General features: G+C 40.8%; 1 protein-coding gene across 3 annotated transcripts in view; it reads left to right on the top strand.

The window, feature by feature from the left end:
* Positions 1 to 21,958, top strand: part of igsf9ba (immunoglobulin superfamily, member 9Ba) — a 57,883-nt gene that overhangs the window by 20,885 nt on the left and 15,040 nt on the right. For all 3 annotated transcript variants that reach the window (XM_034603710.1, XM_034603711.1, XM_034603712.1), the window contains exons 3-11: positions 1,603 to 1,749; positions 9,622 to 9,773; positions 13,871 to 13,988; positions 16,896 to 17,037; positions 18,727 to 18,872; positions 20,285 to 20,427; positions 21,031 to 21,171; positions 21,264 to 21,383; positions 21,480 to 21,630. In XM_034603710.1, the coding sequence (XP_034459601.1) occupies positions 1,603 to 1,749; positions 9,622 to 9,773; positions 13,871 to 13,988; positions 16,896 to 17,037; positions 18,727 to 18,872; positions 20,285 to 20,427; positions 21,031 to 21,171; positions 21,264 to 21,383; positions 21,480 to 21,630 (1,260 nt within the window). The remainder of the gene's footprint in view (positions 1 to 1,602; positions 1,750 to 9,621; positions 9,774 to 13,870; positions 13,989 to 16,895; positions 17,038 to 18,726; positions 18,873 to 20,284; positions 20,428 to 21,030; positions 21,172 to 21,263; positions 21,384 to 21,479; positions 21,631 to 21,958) is intronic.

Genomic DNA, 21,958 nt, shown 5'->3' with positions numbered 1-21,958 from the left:
CACATCAAAGTTGGGGGAAAATGCTTCATTCGAGAACACTCGTCAGACGGAGCAGAAGCGAGTGTTTTAGTCTGTCGGGCTGTCAGAGGCAGCCATGTGAGCAGCGGGCTGCAGGCTTGAAGACAGGCAGCTTAGCAGCAGAAGATTTCACCAGGCCTGGCTTCCAGAACTTCTCTCTTCCCTGGTGATTTCCTCCTTTTAGAATTCCAATTTATCCTCAGCCTTGAAGTAGAAAGAGGCGTGGATGGAGAAGTTTTATAAGAAATGGAGGATTTTTTTCTGAAGGAGAGTTCTGGTCCCTCTCCACAAGCTCACTGAACTTTTTAAATACTGATGAAGGTGTATGGCTCGCAGGTAAATATTAACACTTTGAGCCAGATTCTTGTTCATTTGAGGTGAAACATTATTAAAGTTAATCAAACTGTTTATTCACTAAGCTACAGCCGGCAGCTGGTTACCCTAACTTGTTAAAATGAGTAGAAACAAGGGGAAGCAGCCAGTCTGCTGCTGTCCAAAGAAAACCAAGCCCTCCAACCAGCACCTCTGAAGCTGACTAACTTACACAATACATGTTGATAATTTAATTAAAACAGAAAACGTTTATCAACGACAAGCTGCAGTTCTACAAAAAAAGGATTAGTTTGATATTTTGGGAAATTGGCTTATTTAAACTAAGAAGACATATTGTGTTTTTCTTTCTTTCTTTCCTCTAGTGTGTCTGTAAAGTTAAAAAGACCAAGAGCCCAATGAGAGCTCATGTCATGTGACATCACAACAGCCCATACGTGTGAGCCGAAGTGCATTTTGTAAATTACTTATGCTTAGCTGCTAGCTAGCGACGAGTCTGTCACACCATTTGAGGTGTATCTAGAGTCTGTATAGAGTTTGAAATCCATTTGAGTTCTCTCCGACAGTCTTGTTAGTCAGGTTGAATGAAGGCTCTGAAGATATGAATTTAAGTGTTGGTGATTCTTTTTCTCTGGTAGAGACTTGAATGTCAGCGAGTCGTCCCCCTGCCTTCCATTAAAGTGCTTAGACAAACTGCGGAAGGCTTTTCTCCCTGAACAGGAATAAGTTGGTAGAAACGATTTGTTTGTCACACTCGACTTGAACTTTCTGCCTTGGGCTTGTGCTTATTTTAATAACTACTAGTTCAAAGTCTGTGTTCATGGAGAATTTTCAGAGAGAGGGAAAAACATGGGATTTACATTACGTTGCGCGTAATCCTTATACAAACAATTCTCAGTGAAAGAATATACTGTACGACCTTTGAATCACTTTACTGGCTAAATAATTATTTAGAATTTCCGGATCCTGTTAAAAAATACTACACCATGACTTATGGGCTGGTGTTGATGCAAACGTGACTGTGTTTCATGCTGCAAGAAAAGAGAACGGTTGAAGTGGAGCACTTAGCCCCCATCTGCTATAATGGATCTCTGTGGTGACCAGCAGAGCAACAAGGTGTGAGTTCCAATGGAGGAGCCGACCATCGCTGAGAAAAGAGCATTTGTCTTGAAAAGCAGAAAAAAAACGCTAAATATATATGTGCTGTAGAGGTTGGTCCTGGTGTCATTATTTTCTCTTTCCCTTCATGTGCAGGTAGAGCCTCTCTGCATGGGAAGGCCTCCCTGCAGATCGACCCAGTGCGCTCGGAGGACCAGGGCTGGTACGAGTGCAGGGTCCTGATGCTGGAGCAACAGTACGACACCTTCCACAACGGCAGCTGGGTGCACCTCACAGTCAATGGTGAGTCACTTGATCATACAGGCTGTGCTCTGACCTGGGAATATATGTGTGTGTGTGTGTGTGTGTGTGTGTGTGGGTATAAATGGAAAAAGAGCGAAAAAAAAAAGAACCTGCGTCACATATGTAAGCTCCATATGTAGTAATCTGGTGTTTGTTCAAACTGGTCTGATGATAATCATATGTTCAGCCCTTCGATAAAGAGCTTTCAGTGCTGCACACATCAGTGGATTTCAGTTTTGACATTACGCTTAATTTCTTGTACTTTTGGCCTCGGCCAAGGACGTAGTGTTTTCACTGACCTCCGTTCGTTTGTTAGCAGAATTCACCAAAAACTTCTCAACAGTTTTCCATGAAATTTTGTGGAGGGCTGGGTCATGACCCAAGTAAGAAACCGTAGCATTTTTTTGTGCGGATCTGGATCAGGGGGCGGATCCAGGATTTGTTATTTTCACTTTCTTTAAAAGTGTGAGAGAGTGTTTTCCAACATTTTGGTTGATTTCTCAGAGAATAATTTATAGGTCTTGATGAAAAACATCAGGCGTGTTTAATGCCCTGATATCTATGAGTATCTGATATATAATTTGGTGCAGATCCAAATGAAAATCTGCATCTAGTGAATTTACAAGTGGATTCATAAGGGAACTGATGGCGGAGGAATGCACTCCACTAAGTGCCATTCTATTTTTATTTCTGCAACAGAAGTTCAGATTAAACACTTATGTTCATACTGGGATATTTTCCATGTCTGTTTCTCATCCTAACTTTGGTTCTAGCTTAAATTGTGACTGTGCTTTTGTAGCTGTGATTAACTACAACTATTAATATCTATTAATATATTTGTCAACAACTATAACTACAAGTGTTGTCTAATGTATAAACAGATAAGCAGATAATAGATTAGTAATCTATTTAAGCAATAATATAAAATACTGCATGGCTTATTGGCTTCATACTGTAGATATAATTGTTGACCGATTCTATATTTCCACTTGAACTCCCTTGTAATGTGTCATAATGCTTAAACATCATATTTATATTTTAATAATTAGTGCAACATTTCCTTAAAGTGTAGTATTAAACATCTAGAGCGGAAAGATTCAGTTGATTCATTGATGCTGTTTCGGATCAGTGCCGCAGCTTTTTCAATGAGTCCTCGGGTAAAACAGGATGAGAGTCTGGTTAGAGGAAAATTGATTGTGGCCTGTTTCCCTTGGCCGTTTGGCAGCGATCGTCTGTGATAGTCTGAGAGCGATCAAACTGATGACCAGGCGGAAAAAGAAAGGGGGAAAAAACTGCACCTTTGCATTTCCCAGGAATGCCCCCAGTGGCTCAGACGATCCTGTGTAAAGTGTGACAGAGACAATGGTACCATTGTGTTGTAAATGTTTCAGCCCTGTGTCTGTTTCATGTAAAGAATGCTTTTCAGACACATATTATATTAAGCTGCTTCTTATGTTCTGCAGTAAATGTAATCGAATCAACGGTTCTCTGTGTGCAGGTTTCAACGATGCAGTAAAGTAAATGCAGCAGATCCATGTCCAGTAGTAATATGTTTAGTTTTGTGAAGCCATTTTATTCCATGTCTTAATTGCGCTGTCTGTAACATTTAACATGAGTGTTGGAATATTTCCTGATAAAAAGAAGCTTCACAGGTCTCTAACTTCAGAAAGCTGTAATCCTCTGTGTTGTCAGAGAGAGAGAGAGAGAGAGAGAGAGAGAGACTTCAGGGAGCAAAGGGCTGTCAAGCTCATTCACATGTATATTTTTGGTCTGAACTTATGAGCGCTGTGCAAAAACTCATGCATATTCGATTTGATGCATATGTTTGACAATGGATGCGATTCTCGTATTTGAATAATGATTACAACGCGCTGTATGCAAAATACTGCGTAAGGAACCATTTATAAAGTCCATTGCAGCGCATAATCACTTTGGAATAAAAAATGCTGATCTGTATAAATGGTTATTATCAATGCAGAACATTATGTTTTCTGTTGTGTGCAATTGTGTGTTCGGGGGTGTGTTAGTCGGTCACATACTGCAAATTACTTGTGCACATTTGTTCTGCGTGTGGCGCATTACATCAAGGTTGACATGTGAGCGTCTGATTGTGGGTCTGTGTGTGTGTGTGTGTGTGTGTGTGTGTGTGTGTGTGTGTGTGTGTGTGTGTGTGTGTGTGTGTGTGTGTGTGTGTGTGTGTGTGTGTGTGTGTGTGTGTGTGTGTGTGTGTTCCTAAATAAGATCTCTGTCTGCTGGTTGCAGTTGTAGTTGGGGAGTGAATAGGTTGTACTCTGCCGCCAAGTGTCACCTGCACACTCTGGTGGTGTGTGTGTGTGTGTGTGTGTGTGTGTGTGTGTGTGTGTGTGTGTGTGTGTGTGTGTGTGTGTGTGTGTGTGTGTGTGTGTGTGTGTGTGTGTGTGTGTGTGTGTGTGTGTGTGTGTGTGTGTGTGTGTGTGTGTGTGTGTGTGTGTGTGTGTGTGTGTGTGTGTGTGTGAATGTCTTGTTGTGTAGGCATACTGCATCTCTGTAGCCCGCCTCATCAGTATTCTCTCTTAACTCCCTCCTCTGCTGCTCTCACTCCTGTCAGGCCTTTCATCAGACACCGAGCTCTTCGGGCTGGAGCAGAACTAATAATATCCCTGAGTGTCATGTATGTATTTGGCATTTTTAATGATGACCTCATGTATTTAACGCGTGCAGCGGAGGAGCTGCAGCAGTGTGCGTCTCGTACTTTCGCAAAGATGGAGTTTTTCTGGGCTGCGTCATTTGAATAAAAGACAGACGTTTGTGGAAATATCAATAGCAGCAGTTGTTTCAGCGTCTAGACGTGCACGGAGCAGGGGAATTCATATATAAGACTTTATGCTACTGTCGTCCTCTAAATGGCTGCCTGTGAGGGAAGCAGGTGCCATTTTCGTCTGGCCGGCTCACAGACACTGAGGGCACCCATTTCCTTTGGCCGTTGGTATTTGCACACACTCCTCCTTTGAGTTCCTGTTTGCTGGCCTTCACTTCCTGCCAAGTGGACAGGGAATTCATGCCCACTCAGTGGCAGGTGTCAGATGGCAAGGCCTTGTGCCCGAAAAAGACACTAAGGCTACTCTCTCTCTCTCTCTCTCTCTCCCCTCCCTCCCTCCATCTCCTCCTCTCCTCTTTACTCTCGTCTCCCCTGTCCTTCCTTCTCCTCTTTACTCTTCAAGCATCAGCAGCCTTTTCAGAGATCAAAAACTATAAACATCACACGGCCGCGTTAACCGTCTACGCTGAGACATAAAAGATTAGAGCCTGCCACTGTGTCACTGGGTTACCGATGGTCTGGCATTTAGGTCCCATTTGGTTGACCCAGTTGGGGCTCAAATGTCAGCTCGTTTGTCCGGCAGCTCCGTATATTCCTCACTAATGGGCCCGATGTGGCCACAAGTGGAGCCCTCAGGACCACATGGGACCCTATGGTGCAGATTTAAATAATGCTCACATAGAATGAAATCTCATCCCATTAGAGCAAATGTGTGGCCTACTTAGGCAAATCTGCAACATTTTAATATTAATTCAACAGCTTTAATATATAGTTTCAAGTCTGTTTCAACATTATAAGTCAAAAGTGTGCTTGTTTTATTCTGTATCTAAACCTGACACTGATGTCACAGTGCACAGACACATCCTGAGATATAATTCTGTGGGTCCGGCTTTGCAAAACGTGAAAATGTACTAGTTTCCTTATAATTGTTTTTATTTTATTTTATTTATTTCATAACAATTTAGAGATTTAAACTTTTCAATAGTAGTGGTGTGATGGTTTTTTGTATTATAATTTTTTTTAACAAACCAATCAACCAGTTAATCTAAAAATATCATTAGAAGATAAACCCATAATGAAAATAATTATTATTTTGCAATCTCATGTTAATAGATAGAGAACAACAGTTGTATGTGTCATTGCGTGAGTAATAATAATTACATGTTATAGAACAATAGTCACAGGGGACTTTTTATCTCTGTTGAGTACTTTGAGCTTTTGATATGTGTGGTACATTTTTGCTGATTATAATTACTTTGACCTAAGTAAGATTGTCAATGCAATTTAATTAAAATTTTATTTAATTTGAAAGAAATATTTTCACAGTCTTGTGTCAGTGCTGCTGAATACTTCCTGCTTCAGTAGAGAAAGACAGACCTTCACCTTCACTAAGTGAGGATGACCCAAATAATTCATACTTGTTAAAGTGGAACAGTGAAGTTAATCTGCAATTTGTGATAAGTCAGCATCCAACATGTCTTCATATCTGTCGACCAAGTCACGACAAGTCTCTATATTCACCTGTTGTGACAAAAATATGACGTAGCCTGATCCTGCCATGAAAGAAAGAGGGGATGGGAGTGTGGTTGCGACTACTGTGGGTATTCTGACATTAGAAGAGGAAGGAACGTCTCCTGTGTGCCTTCTTTTGTAAGAAGTTACACTGAAATGTTTGAGGCTGATGATGAGAAATCAATGAAAACGTGTCCTATATGTAGCCGCCCTCTCTCAGGAGCAGAGACAAGAAAACAACGACCGAGTGAGGGAATAAAATGATGCAGGAGCTCTCGAGTTGTTGATTAAATAACAGCGATGTAAACCTGCAGTGCTGTGTGGTCCAGGGAGAGGAGCGGGGGGGGGGGGGGGGCGCGCAGCATCTTCAAGCATGTCTTAATGCATATAATTGATGAAGAGTTGCAGTAAGTAGGGCGACAATTTGATGCTCAGCTTACTTTTTTTTGTGGAGCAACTCCCAGGTTTCTCAGCCACAGCAATACTTCTTCTGTGATGAGCTGCACCCGACGAAGTGAGACAACTCCCAGGTTGTCCAATGTACCTGCAGCCGTCAACGCCGCGTGTGCCACCTATTTCCTGTCAGCTGATGCTTAATCCCTGCAGCAAAATCTAAATTAGAATTAACAACGGCACTCAAAATAGGCAGATCCTCAAGTAAAAGCAGTGCTGGAAAAGTACTCGACAGTACTTAGGTATAACATGAGTATTTCTATTTTCTGCTGCTATATTATCGTTTTACTCCGCACTATATTAATTTGAAAAATGTATAGGGACATTTCAGTTTAAGATTAATAATAAAAATAAGTCATAAATCATAATGTTTAGTCAGATAAAGACTTTAAAATCACAGGCTACCCAGCATTTAATAAAGTAACTAAACTGAGCCCAGCTTCAACATTTAAATTCAAATGCAACATCTGAAAATGATAATTCCTTTACATTGTATTAATTATCTTAAATGTATTTCTATATTTTTGCATAATGGGCACTTTTATTATGATACTTTTTCTCCGTATGCATTAATAGTACTGTTGTGTCAGTGTGTGAACAGAATTTAACTGATGTAGCTGAATTTATCTTTGTTATATACTAATAGGATGTTTAGTTCAGTGGTCAAGTCCCGTCCAGAGGATCATAAGATGCTTCTGAGGAGACATGAGTTGATTAATGGGAGAGAAAAGTTAAAAAAAAGACGAAATTCTGCCACTTTATTTTGAAATGAAATTAATGAGATTTTTTTTTTTTTGTAATATGTTTTACAAATCCTTGCTTTATTTACATATGACAAACATATATTTAAAAATGTCTGTGAAGATTCTCAGTCATCCAGGTCATGGTTGTTTAAGAAAGGTTGAATCAAGGGCGACCTGGTCACAGATACTTGAAGACGATTCACCTCTCGTCCAAGAGGCTTCTTCAGTCGCCTGAAGAGGCTGCTTCAGATAAGAAGAGAGGTGAAACATTTCCAATCATCTACAACCACGTCCAGTCGCCCTTGATTCGCCCTGTCTCGGGTTTATTTTAGAAATATTAGATAATTTTACCCTTTTGGGCCTCAAACAGTTATTTATATGAAACCATGTGGGAAGTGTAGAGGGGAAATACTGCAACTCACAGACATCTGAAATATGAGTCACAACTAGACTCTGATATTTTGTAATCTCGGTAACAATTGGTTCATTCTGATAAAACTTAACTCAGCACACATTTGTTTATTCAAAATGTAAAACAAAAAAAGAACTTGAAGTGTAGTGGCCTAGTAAAAATTACAATATTCTATTCTGAATTGTTGTGTCGAAGTAGCAAGTAGCAGAAAAGGGAAATACTAAAATAATAAGTATAAATACCATACAACTGTACTTAAGTGAAGTACTTGAGTAAATATATTTAGTTACAATGGACTCATATGAGTTAGATGCAGGTAGAAGCAGCTCAGACATATATGTCTTAGGATAAAAGCACAAACATAAAGTGAGACATCTGCACTAAGTCGCCTCCTAATAACTCAAATGAAGCATCGTGATCTGTTGACTGTGACCATTGACCCATCAAATATGTCGTTGAGAGGTACATAAACCAGTCATGCATTTTATTAGGCTCTCCATTAACGTAATGTATCATATAATGTAATGAGTGGGGGTGCAGTGTGGACAGGCAGATGTCTAAATGTGCTAATTGGGCGATTTGATGACTCCGTACCAGGTGTTTGTGAGCAGCCACCGCGCGCCCAGCGGCGAGCAGTGACCCACTTGTATAGCGGCACCTTCTTTTCTCTTTAACTAAACACGGTGCCACTATTTATAATCAAAATATAATGTTGAGACAGCAGCCGGCTGAGGAACCTGCAGCTTGTTTGCCTGCAGGAGGAGATGAAGAGCTCCCCCGAGGCCGTTGGTGGAGACTCAGTGATGCCGCTAAGTGGCCTTGTTAAGGGTTTGAAGAATAAATGGCAGATCGTCACCACCCACTGTCCAGCCGGGACACAAAACTGTGGAGGCAACACATCTGATCTACTTTTTTGCAAGCACCGTTGTTTCTATCCAGTTGAGCTGGGCCTACACCGTGCAGGTGTTGACCAGATTTCTTAGACGCACGCCTCAATGCGGACTGAAATCGTGCGTCGCTTGTCATGTCGTGCACACACAGATGTCACGACTGGCTTTTGGATGGTCGGAGGAATTTCTGAAATATCAGGAATTTTGGTCGGTCACCTTGAGAAGGTTATATTGTTCAGTTTAATTAATGATCATATATAAGGATGTATCTTGTAAAGTATCTTAAACAAGGTGTGAATATTTAGTCTGAATTTGTTGACAGAATATTGTACACACCTCTCATAACACAGATTGACAGCACCACAGACTGCACTCCTCCAAATGAGCCGTACAGTTGAATCAACACCTTTCCAAAATATTTTTTCTATACATTATTTCTGCAAGACTTATGTTTTCGACTGCACTATGAGTTGCAGTTTATTAAGTGTACATTGGCCTCTATGTTGTTTTGAACTAAGAAATAAGTCATATATATATATATATATATATATATATATATATCACGTCTACAGTCATGCTAGCAGCTGTGTGAGCGTGTACTTCAGCACAGCGATACTTTGAGCATCAGTATGCTAACACGCTCACAATGCTAACATGCAGGTTATTATATTGCAGGTATAATATTTACCATGTTTACCACCTGATCACAGAGTGGTAGCTTGCTATTGTGGTTGCCAATTGAGAAAACTTGAGGATGCTGGGAAAGTATTGGACGAAGTCAAGTTTTTTCCTCATGGTGGCGCTAGATTAATAGTTGCGAAATCATCAAAGTCATTGGGATTTATCATTTGGGGACCTTGGATGTAGAAAATGTAATGGTAAAACAGGTTGTTGGGATATTTCTGTCTGGACCAAAATGGTGGACATTGTCGAAAATCCAAAAGAGTCTGAAATCTGAAACTCTTTAACACATTTTAATGCAATTGTATGATTATTGTTTCTGTTTAAATTTCATAAGCTTTTATCGTGGTATTGACAACTTACCCTTTTTCACTTTCTCCACAGCCCCGCCTTCATTCACAGCGACGCCGCCCCAGTATGTGGAGGCGAAGGAAGGGGGAAGCACTCTGCTCAGCTGCTCTGCCCAGGGAAACCCAAAACCAATGATCAGCTGGCTTAGGGAGGGGGAGGAGCTCGCAACCGACGCAAAATATTCAGTAAGACCAAAACAATGGCTATAATTCCGATTTATGATTGTGTGCAAAAATAGACACAGGGCTTGTGCACAGATGGCGTCGTCCAGTGAGTCCATCTGTGCTCAAAGTATGTAATGGACTGTATCTCACTCAGGCAAATATCCAGATATTATGTTGGTTTTGATGCAGAAATATCCAGTGTTTTGTCAATAGATGCTATAGTCTTGAAAATGTTCGGCATAGATGATGATAAATTGTAGTTTATGTTCACATGTAGGAATCTACAAGGATTAATGGTAATATTTGAGAAATAATGTTTTTTTAACCTGCAAGAAGTTCAAAGTTGCAGACTTGTGGACTACACTGTCACTCAGCTTCCTCCTGTTTCTCTGCGATCTGTTCCCTTAAATGTTAAAAAAACAGGTTGAATCACACAATTTTAAGAAGAACTACTGGAAGCGCACCTCATGTCTCCTTGTTGTCTGGCGATGTCAGATTTTTATTCCTGTGCATAAACTCCCATACGCAGGCAGCCTGATGTCATGAGAAGATATTTCTGCTGCAGCCTCTGTTTGAAAGCAGGGAGACGTCTCAGCTACATAAACCATCGACAATAAACATCAGTTTATTACGGTGTGAGTCGCACAGAATCACACACTTCTCGCGTCGTTCCAGCGCCGATGACTAAGACTCACCGATCACTTCGACAGATGACGATGCACTGCAGCCACGGGCCTTTGCGTCTTGAGACAAAAAGTGCAAATGTCCCTTTTTCTTCCAGTTTGCTCAATATACCGTCACAAGCACTCTGTCCTCCTACACGTGGAGCTGACAACTGAATGCAACATGCTCCCACCTGGGAGTCGAGTTGTCAGTCAATCACGGAAGAGAAAGAAATCAGTCGTACGTAGGTGAGGGAGCTCGAGGTGAGATCACAGCAGCTCATTACAAAAAGAACCAGAATGTTTTCTTTAATCATAACAGGTTGTTGATTCTAGTATAAGAGCATTAAAGAGCGTCTTTCATGCAGCTTGTAATTGTTTTTGAAAGGTGGGACTTTCTAAAAGGTGGACGCCTCCTTCCTTTCCTGCATGCCTCCACGTTGGACTATGTCACTGATATGGCAGACTGCTGCAGGCGCTATCAAATCTTAACAGCTGCCTGTGTGATACAGTGAACAGGAAGTGACAGGATCATACGCGAGTGTCTGTTAACGGCATCTTCCCCCGTTTTTCCTTTTAATTTTCCCTTTTCCCTCCTCTGGTATCTCTGCCTCCGTCTTCCCCTCAGTAAATGATTAGACAACATTCTGATGCATTATTAATCCCCCTGCATCAATATTGCATTAGCGCTAATATAAATGTTACATTAAAGATGAAAATCGGTGCGAGCCGAATGCCACGCTTCACTAGCTTCATCGTGAGGTTCTGAAAAAATATTTAGAAAAGCAGCTCAGTTTTTTTTTTTTTCAGCTTTCTTCTGTTTACCAGACATCAAACCTGGGAAAGCTCCTTCATGTGGAGAGACGAGGGGTGAGAGTGTGTGTGAGTTTATTTGCTCACCCGCATGCTCAGATCCATGGAGACGTCAGGGAGAAAAGGGGGAATGTGACAGACAGGGTTAGAGAGGAGGAGGAGGAGGAGTGCTCATCCTCCTCCCCTCTTCACGTCGTTATGCAGAGCAGCAGCTACAAAACTGCGATATTAAATAAAACGGTTGTGCTGGAGAGGACAAAAAGGAGGAGGGGAGATGATGAGGGTTCTTCTCCAAAGTGCAAATCACAGACAAAAAAAAAAAAAAAAAAGGCAAGCAGGAAAACGACAGAAAGCTCTTGCTGTTTCAGAAACCGCCTGTCGGTCTCTGTGGATGTGTCACAGAGATTGAGATTCTGCTTTCATCTCATATCCCACCTCGTCTATACGGCTCCTGTCCCTTTTTCCTCATCTCCTGCAGATTTCCTCCTTTTCTTTAATCTTCTCTCCTTCACCTCGGATCAAGTTCAACCATAGCCCGGCGTGTATTGATGGCCATTGTGTGTTGTGGCATCCTGCAAAATGTACATCTACAATCAGGACTACGTCTGTTGACTGATTTTGATAGATTGGGTGCAACATAAAAAAGAAGCATCACTATGTGTTTTTTTATGCAAAGAAACGATTAGATTCAAAGTCGTCTTAGTTAAAAATATTTTGACTTGAGAGAAAACCTTGCACACCAGGAAATATCAGAAATTAAAACAATTTCAGGTGAATAGAAAAACCCATTGGTTCACTCCCATACACACATAATATCACAAGTACCTTGCTCATTAGCTTGTGACCCAATAGCTGACTGCTTTGGGTGTGCACCACATAGGCCTATATATGTCTTGAGAACCAGGTCCCCGGTTTGATTCCTGGTCGGCTGGACCACTTCTCATTTCCCTACATCCTCTCTTTCACATCACTGGTCAGTCCCACACCACCTGAAATCCCACAATGCCTTGCTAAGTGATTTGTCCCATAGAAAATGAATGAGGGTGAACTTTGTTCGTGCTTGTTCACTATCAGACCTCCAGAGATCAAATTCACGCAAATGACACAAAACACATTTACAGTTCTACATATAAGAATTTCTGTATAGAAAGTCAACAGCAATCAATGAGAATGACATTTATTTTGACATATCATGATTATATGTGATTTATCATAACAACTTGCCTCAAATGACTGATCAGTTAAAGTTACAGGTACATGAAGGAGGCTGCCCAGGAACAGAAAATATGCCAAATCAGCGCAAGTGTGATTAAAGTAATGATCATTTGAATCAATTTGTTATTGATTTATCCTCCTCCAACTTTTGAATCAATGCAAGTGGCTGTCCAAGCCTCCGACTGACACTTCAGGACACGTCAGTGTTTGGTTTACACTGCGAGCTCTCAGCATCTCACACGTCCTGTGTACCGAGGCAGTGATACACAAAGTGTTATCTTGTGATAGACAATGTGAGTGACGATGATAAAGTTTGCCAAAAGCTGTAAAACACTTGAGGGACAGATGAATAGGAATAATTCTGCAGGCGAAGCAGATTCTCCCTCGGCTGCATGAATGGACAGACTACAGCTGTGTGTGACTTGAATGGACAGAGCCTCTCGCAAACCTGTTGCATAATTTATGAGGGTGTTTCTATTAGCTTTGGTTAATGTGTTTCTTCACCACTTATTGGTTCTCATCAGTGCCTGGACGCAGGCGCGCAGCAACCCGGAGTTTGACGTTTCCACGGTTACCACATGCAGGATTCAGACCTGGAGTTGATTCAAATGTGACACATTCATGATTTTTAAGTGTCTGATTTGTTTTTTGCAAATTCAAAACTTGCTTCAATCTATATTTTAATTTTAGTATTTTTTATTTCTATTCTGCTATTATTGTCAACTGCAATAACTATTTACTTTGCTAATATACAACATGTACACACAAAAATGAGCTTGTGAAATATCCTGTGTTTTTAACAACCAAACAGTGGATACATTCAACGCTAAAAGAGTAAGTCGATTAATTAATTTGTTTGTCGACAAAAATGAATCTGCAACTATTTTGATAACTGATTAACTCGTATAGTTGTTTCCCCAATATTATGGTTTGCTTATTTGGACAAAACAAACAATAAGGAAGCATTTTTCACTGTTTTTTACATTTTTTTTAAAACAAATAATTAATCGATTAGTTACAGAAATGTAATTTACCTGAACCAACAAGTAAAATCGTGTTTACAACATTGATAGATTACTAAAAAGAATCTAATGATATCTTTTTTTTTCTAGACTTTTACTTTTGATAATATTACCAATATACTTTTACCTTTACTATGTGTAACTTTTTGCTAATGCTACATTGCCAACTTTAGCATAACAGCTGTTTACTTGCTAGTTTGGCGAGCTGGATACATACTCTTACCATATAGAAATCGGTTAAATTTAGATTTTCTGTCAATCAATGATTAGTCAACAATTTGTCGAAGCTCTAATCTGAACACTTCCCTGCACCACTGTCATTTACAACCTGGCACATGCGATGCGGCACATGTGTTTATAACGTTATCTTCGTGTTTATCAGTGTCTCCTGCACATTTAACCACAGGTGCACGATGGCAGTCTGAACATCCTCGGCATCACCAGAGATGACAGAGGGGCGTACACGTGCCGAGCCTACAGTGACCAGGGAGAAGTGCTCCACACCACCCGTCTGCTGGTTCAAGGTACTGTATCCATCCCATGAGCGCTGTGCTACACAAGGCATCTACAAAGCAACTCACTAATAAGCACTGTTCATACATGTATTTGCATGAATGACCAGATCTAGAAACATTTTTCCCACACACTACCTGCAGCCTTTTATTGCATTTGCACCACTTAAGTTCCATTATTTATACTTGAAGGCATTTACTGAGGTAGCATCCGAAAGCAAAGCCATGTAAGTCAGTGGTGTAGCCTACTGATGCATGTAACACACCTTGTGGGTCTGTATCAGTCAGTCAATAGCTCAGTCTGGGGGCCTCGGCTCTTGTGCACAGCCATGTGTGTACAACAGGATCTGTCTGCGAGCACGTCACTGTCTCTCTCCGGTCCATTAACTAGGCTCTCTGCTAGACACAGATTAGATAGATGGTTGTGATACCAGCCCTCAGCTCTCTCAGGCTCCTGATGGAGCAGGACAACACTGAGTATTTAACAAGCTGCGCAGCGTCTGGCTTTGACAGCAGAGGTGTTGTATTTTAATCCTTGACTTCTGGAGGTGGAAACAGAGCAAAGGAATGACTCTTCTCTTTGTTCCCACTGGTGTGAATGTATGTGCACACACGCTGCAGATATGCATTTAAACACCATGGAGAAAGTAAAGCGTGTAACCAGTGGTGCATGTGATGAAAGTGCCTCCATCATATGAAAACAGGATTATGCTCCTTGTCTGTTCTGCTCCTACACAGAGGAAAACCTCACATTAACAATTTAAGAAACTATTTTTACAAAACTTTCTAGAATTATTATTAATAGTAGGTTTGGGTGGGTTATGGTTAGGGGTGTAGTATTTGGGCCAATGTTCAAAGTCACATTATTACAAAAATGAATACAAAATTGAGCGGGGGGCATTTCTATTAATTTGAGAAAAGAACTATGCAATATTTGGAGAATAAAGTTATATTATTTTGATTATAACCCGAAAAATGTATCTGTTGGTCAATAAACATTTTCTGTCCTTTATGTTTGCAGATATACAAAATTAAAAAAAACATAACCCTAAGTTTATTATATTCGATTGTGTTTTCTTTTTTTAAATAGATTTTTTCTCTCACATTTTTAACTGTGGTCACACAATATAACTTTTTCTCCTTAAAGTTTATTTGATATATTCTTAAATCATGATGATTTTTATTGTAATATTTCATCCTCATTCTCAAAAGATCGGATAACAACCAAACTGGCTTTTTAAAGAAGTATAATTAGTTTATATGCACTGGAAAACGGCAGCAGATAAAATATTGCATTTGACACTAATGGTGATGTTTGAATATTAGCCTCTGCATTTACCTCATTAACCTCTGTCATATTAAATCAGCGTGATATCAGCATTAAACATGCTTCACCACTGAGTGCACATAGTTTTACCTTTGACCTCATAAAATCTCCTGATTATTTACACTTGAGTAACACAATAGAAAGGCAGAGTGTCGCAGTGAAACTAAAACGTTTTTCCTGATGCTGACTTTCGTTGGATATTGGCATGAAAAGAGCTGTGAGGAAAAAAGAAAAGAAGGAAGATGTGATTAGGACTCGTACCCAGAGCAATAACACGCAGATTTCTTTGGAGTCAGGATTCTCACTGCAGTGATCTGTTTTTAATTGTTATGTGAGACACCCGCACGGTGCAGTCAGCAGTCCCATCTCATGTTCTGTATAAAGCCGCGCACGCTGAGAGGAAAATAACCAGGAGGCTTGTATCTGGGCCCACTCATAAAAGACAGCTTACCTTTCATGGCTTCTGCTGTTTTATTGAGAGTTAAGAGCAAACCTGGAGCACCTCGGGGGATGAGGAGGTTACAATGTGAAGCACGCATAAGCTTCAACACTGACTACTGTTAAGGTTATGATAGCTGCCTGCTCGCTGTATTTTACATCACGCTGCTGTGATAGATTGTAAATAATACATAGCGTGCACACGTTCTCACTCGGAATAAAAGTTTACATTCCCCAAGTGGAAGCGGTGAAGTCCTCATGGTTTAATAGGATTTAATAATACCTTTCATCCCTTTAACTGGATCCTGTGCTTTGTCACAAGATCAGGTGAGATTACTGGTACTCAAAGTAATTGAGCCATTATCGGTACTTTGTCAATGGTAAGGCATGTTTATTTGTATCATGTCTTTGGATGTGTTTTATATATGACAAATATATATAAAGATATATAAAGATGGTTACTATCGTGTCTTTATTGAAATTATTGATTTATATCATTTGTTGGAGACTTTTTGTCGATTTTTAAAAGCCAAATTTAAGTATTATAACAGTTCAAATCTATAAAATCCTGAACAGATGCTGCATCGCCAAAAAAATCTAACAATAAAAGAACCTCCTCCATATTATAATTTTGTTGTTATTATGTGACCATTAGTTAATTATTTTTCATTCTTTAATATTTATATGTATTTATCTTTTAAAAGTATTATTCTTATGTGATATATAAATGTTATATGTAACTTAATGTATTGAGTTTGAGACATTGCTCTTGACCATAAAAAACATTTTTTACTTCACCTTAAGCAAAAAAGCAAATATTAATACATATTTAAAGAGTTAAGTTTAATAGAAGATTAAAAAGACTATTCAGAATTCATTCACTGTATATACACTGTGTTTCTAAATGGATTTAAAACATGGTTTAAAGCACACTATATATGTAGTTAAGTGTTTATTAATTTAAACTATATTAAGTAGTGTTTATATAGTGTTTATACATGTTAATTATGTGGGATTAAATTGTAGCTACTGCCCAGACAAGTAAAGAAATGCAGAATAACCTTTTAGTGTGATTATTACAGAGTAAAAACAGTAGACTGAGCTGTTTCATATAGACCCTAAACCCTAAAATACACGTTTCTTGTTTCTCCCAGGGCCTCCATACATCGTGTCACCACCAGAGAACGTCACTGTCAACATATCCCAGAATGCACTCTTCACCTGCCAGGCGGAGGCGTATCCAGGCAACCTGACCTACACCTGGTTTTGGGAGGAGGATAACGTCTACTTCAAGAAGTAAAGTTATGATCGAGTTCACTCCTGTGCAGTAGCTGCAGCGTCTATGTAGGGAAACATGTTGCACAGGCTGCACAAGACTTTTATCCCAAAGCTTTTGTTATGCGAGTTACATTTGGTTGCTGCGTCCTTTGCTGTGCTGTATTTTGAGGTTCTGTCAGAGGGTATTTGGTGTGTGTGTGTGTGTGTGCGCGTGCTTGTGACCTGTCCTGCTGCGGCTCCAGGGGGCAGTAAGCGCGGGCCTGGCGGGGGTTAGTCTGGAGTGTGCCAGGCGAGTTAGTGCGCTCTGATGGCAATACCACATGACTCAGGCCTTGTGTCATGATTTGCCTCTCATGCAGTGATGATCTGAAGCGTAGCCAGGATCTCTGCGGCGCTCCCCAGAGCAGGGCCCTGGAGCCGGAGAGGCTTTTATACAGCGAGCAAGTGACAGACAGAACAAGTGGGAGGGAGGAACCAGTGAATGGGATTCTGACTGGCATTGAAAACAAGTGTCTGTGGGGCTCACACAGAGGAAGCGTCCAGTCTAATAGTTGAACAGATTTCCCTGTGTCAGACTTGATTTATTTGCAGGATAGGTGAGTTGCACTTGAGAGAATTCTCAGAGAGAATAACCCTAACGTTTTATTGGTACCACTTTTTAATAAGGAATTTTATTATATTGAGATTATACAGGACTGTGCAACTCAGGAGAAAAGCCTGAATTCATCAAAGCAACAATTTTAAAGACAAGAACTTGATTGAACTTTTATGTTTATCCCACTTGAGTGTAAAATTGTTTAAAATAATAAAAACAATAATGGACATGATAAATGTTTAAAAGTAGGTAGCTTTTTTCAAATCTTGAATAAAAGTAAAACACAGCCATGTGCACACTCGTTGACCAAAAAGGTGGAAGAGGAATTTAGACAGAAATTTGTGCAACTCTAGAAAAAAAGAAAACCTCAGAAAGCTACATTTTCAAATCGACACAAAGCACAGATGGATGACGTGCGCTGTTTGCGTACCTCTGCTCTCATGTGTTTTATTAAATTTGCGTTGTAGCGCTGTAATTCACCACAAATTCATCGCACAATCTGATGTGCAGCAAACTGACATCGCACAGTCTCCCACACATGTTATTAGATCCGTCTCACACAGTGTGAAATGAAATAAACTTGCACTATGGTTTCTGTTGTACAGTCCAAAAGCGTCTGTCGGGGTAAAAAAAAAAAGAGTAACCTTCAACCTCTCAGTTCATCCCATGTTTAATAAACATATCTGATTTCATTTTCAAAACTGTTTGTTTTATTTGTGTGAAATTACGATTAAATGTTGAATTATTTGTTGATTAGCTGTTGAATTATTTCCCTGTGCGGACAAAGAGAGCAGCTCCATCACAAATGGAGGCAAACTGACTGTGTGCGTGTTTAATTTTAAATGGCATCGAGGGGGAGAACATGAAGGCTGTACCATTTGGCGACCATGACAGTTGGCAGATTGATTTGAATCTCTCGCTCTGTTCTCTGTGTTCTGCGGCTCCCTCTCAGAGCGGCCTGCTCTTTGACTCTCTGCTGCTCTCTTATGGCACGTTGATGTAATTCAGAAAACAAAACAAAAACGATGAGTGCTCTGTCCTGTTGGTGTGTTTCAGCAACATGGTGTGTGACAAAAAAATTAAATAAATAAATCTGTATCTGTATCTTGCAGCGATCTGAAGCTCCGCGTGCGCATTCTCATCGACGGCACCCTGATCATCTTCCGGGTCAAGCCGGAGGATGCTGGGAAATATACCTGCAGTCCGAGTAACAGCCTCGGCATCTCGCCCTCGGCATCGGCCTACCTGACTGTTCAGTGTGAGTGTTACCGTGGCAACAAAGTGGCGGGGGAGGGGCGGGCGCTGGCTGTGTGAGGAGAAGGGAACAGCAGCAGCAGCAGTATGGAGGCTGCTCGTGGCGGAGGCTGCTCTAGTGTTCGGCAGCGCTGCTCTACCACCGTAATGCAAAGTAACCTTCTTGAATTTCAAGGTCAGGTGGTTTCAGAGAGGGAGCAGAGACCCCCCCCCCCCCCCCCCCCCCCCCCCCCCTCCTCCCCTCGTCATTTGGACTCAGCCCCTTTGACCGTTTGTCGTTCCTCTCAAAGGAATTCAATGATTGAATTATTATCTGCTCCGACTCCAGACTCATTCCTGTGCACAAAGATGGAGACAGACTCGTGCTCGTGCTCCATTTTTCCTCGTCTCTTTTCAATCTGGCCCCCTCTAAATCAAACTGTGACCTTCCTCTTCATCAGCAGAGACTGATGGGAGCGAAGTGGCTCTCCTGGCCATCTGACGGTTTCAGCCGTGTCGTGCGTGTTGAGCTAATTTGTTCCCAACTTAAAGCTGGTCATTGATTACTGTGCCACGGTATGAGGAGGAGGAGAAGGAGGAGAGAGAGAGAGGGAGAGAGGGAGAGAGGGAGAGCTGGAGAGCTGGAGGAGTCACAGCACTGCAGGGACTGATTTCATCAGATACAGCAGAACATCACGAAATCAGGGTCCTGGAGGCTTCATGCAAAACTTACTCTGAGCCTGAATTTATCAAGCATCTGAAAATCAATCCCAGGAATCCAGCTTGAGTGAACCAGGATCAATCATACTCCTACTTTTACGTATACTTGAGAGTACTTTTATTCAAGGTCCAACAGGATAACTGTTTTTACTTTATGCTTTAAGGAAGTCTTATTGATTCTGAGTGAATTCTCTTCAAGGAATAAAGTAAATGTACAAAAAATCAATTCAATCTAACAGCAGGAGTCTGAGAACTATTACCAGTGTTGGTTCATTCAACAGATAATTATTGACTACTTGTTTCATAAAATACACTTTTCCATCACAAACGGACTCAGTCCTCATGTTTTCTAATGTTGAATCTGTTTGTTACATTCATTTATGGTTTTTCTCACAGTTTTGCGAGTTTATACATCAATAACATTTTTGCCAAGGTTATATTTGCAGCTGTATGATGACAATTTGCAGCACAACGTAATGTAGTGTAATATTTTATCTATTATTTGAAATACAGAAGAAAAGTAATTACGTAAATATATAAAATAAGTCACTCCGAGAAGTTAAAAGATATTTAATGCCAATAGAACCTGATCTTTTCCATCAAACATTACACCACATGTATATTTTCTGTTTCTTTAAATTCTTCAGACATTTGGCTCAGACATTGTTGATTATGTTTCCGACGTCTCTAACACCACAATCTTTCTTTTATGTTCAGACCCTGCCCGAGTGATCAACATGCCCCCGCTCATCTACGTCCCACGGAAACTGCCAGGCATCATCCGCTGCCCGGTGGACGCCAACCCACCTGTGACAGCTGTGAAGTGGGAGAAAGACGGTTATCCTCTCCGAGTGGAGAAGGTCAGTCTGCCTCAGGACTCCCTTTGCCTCCTTCATAGACCAGTCAATGTTTTTCATGTTTGCTTTTCCCCCGCATGTCTCAGTATTCTGGATTTTATTACCTCTAGGATTTATTATAACACCATGAAAATTATATTTTTCCTTTTTAAGTATGTTCATTATGATTTTCTTAACTTCTTAGCAGAATACAATCACATGTAGAGATGCTCCTGCTTCAAGTTTATAAACTCTCAACAAGTTTAGCACAGACACGATTTATAACAAATTAACTATTTTCTTAATCATTAGACTTTGTTGAATTTGGACGCAAAGTTTTTTTTTGTATTTAAAGTTTTAAATCCACATTTTTAAAGTTTCATCTTCACATTTTTCTGTCTATTTACCTGGATTATTTGTTTCTTTAAAATGATCTACTGTCATTGAGGTCACACAGTATTTCCCAGTGCTGTTAAAGGCAGACTTGCTTTTAATAAACACTTCTTATCGATATGATTTAAAGGCATTTATTTGAATTTCTTGGGCAGCTCAGAAACATTTAGACGGGACCCTGAGATTTCAGGACCCCGGATTTGAAGCCTTTTCAAATGGCCCCTTGTCTTGTAGTACCCCGGCTGGAGCCTGCTGCCTGATGGAAGTATCCGGGTGGCGGAGGCGACAGAAGACTCCCTGGGCACCTACACCTGTGTGCCTTACAACGCCCTGGGTACCATGGGCATGTCCCCCCCTGCCACTTTGGTGCTAAAGGTACATCCCTGCTCATGTCTGGTAGTGTCCGATGTTCTAGAGTAGACTGATCTGCCTTAGTCTGCATGGTGTGTGTTTGTGTGTGTGTTCAGGATCCCCCTTACTTTAACGTGAGGCCTGGGGGGGAGTACCGTCAGGAGGCTGGGAGAGAGCTAGTTATCCCCTGTGCTGCTTCTGGAGACCCTGATATACCATCCATCACCTGGAGAAAGGTGCATCTCACAAACACACTCACCTCCTGAGACTTGATCGTCTTGTGTATTAGGTTTATCTTAACCATGTTACTCTGCTGTCCGTGTCCATTGAAGGTGGGGAAGCCAAGCAGGAGTAAGCACAACATCCTGCCCAGTGGCAGCTTACAGTTTCTGTCCCTCAGCAAGGAAGACCATGGAGAATGGGAGTGTGTCGCCACCAACGTGGTCACAAGCATCACTGCCAGCACGCGTATCCTTGTCATCGGTACAAACCACCTGCACAGCGCTCTCATCCTCCTCAACCTCTCAGCCTTATCACTTACTTTGAATAGTGGTCGACTCATATTTGCGTTTCAATGGTGTTTGACTGAAGGTCAATATCTAAAAATGTTCTGTACTTAAATGCACTTTCATTTAGTACAACTGTATTATTCACTTTAACTGCAGGTCTGGTAACGTAGACTGCTCTTCCTCCTAATAATCCTTCAATTGGCACAATCTGAACACCATACAGGGATGATTTCAGTTCCTAGTCCAAGCATCATGTCACTGTTTTGGCCGATCCCAGTGATGATCGCTCGTGCGTACCTATG

Source organism: Hippoglossus hippoglossus, chromosome 13, assembly GCF_009819705.1.
Source record: "Hippoglossus hippoglossus isolate fHipHip1 chromosome 13, fHipHip1.pri, whole genome shotgun sequence".
Taxonomy (NCBI): Eukaryota; Metazoa; Chordata; class Actinopteri; order Pleuronectiformes; family Pleuronectidae; genus Hippoglossus; species Hippoglossus hippoglossus.
This window is presented reverse-complemented; position numbering and strand designations above follow the sequence as displayed.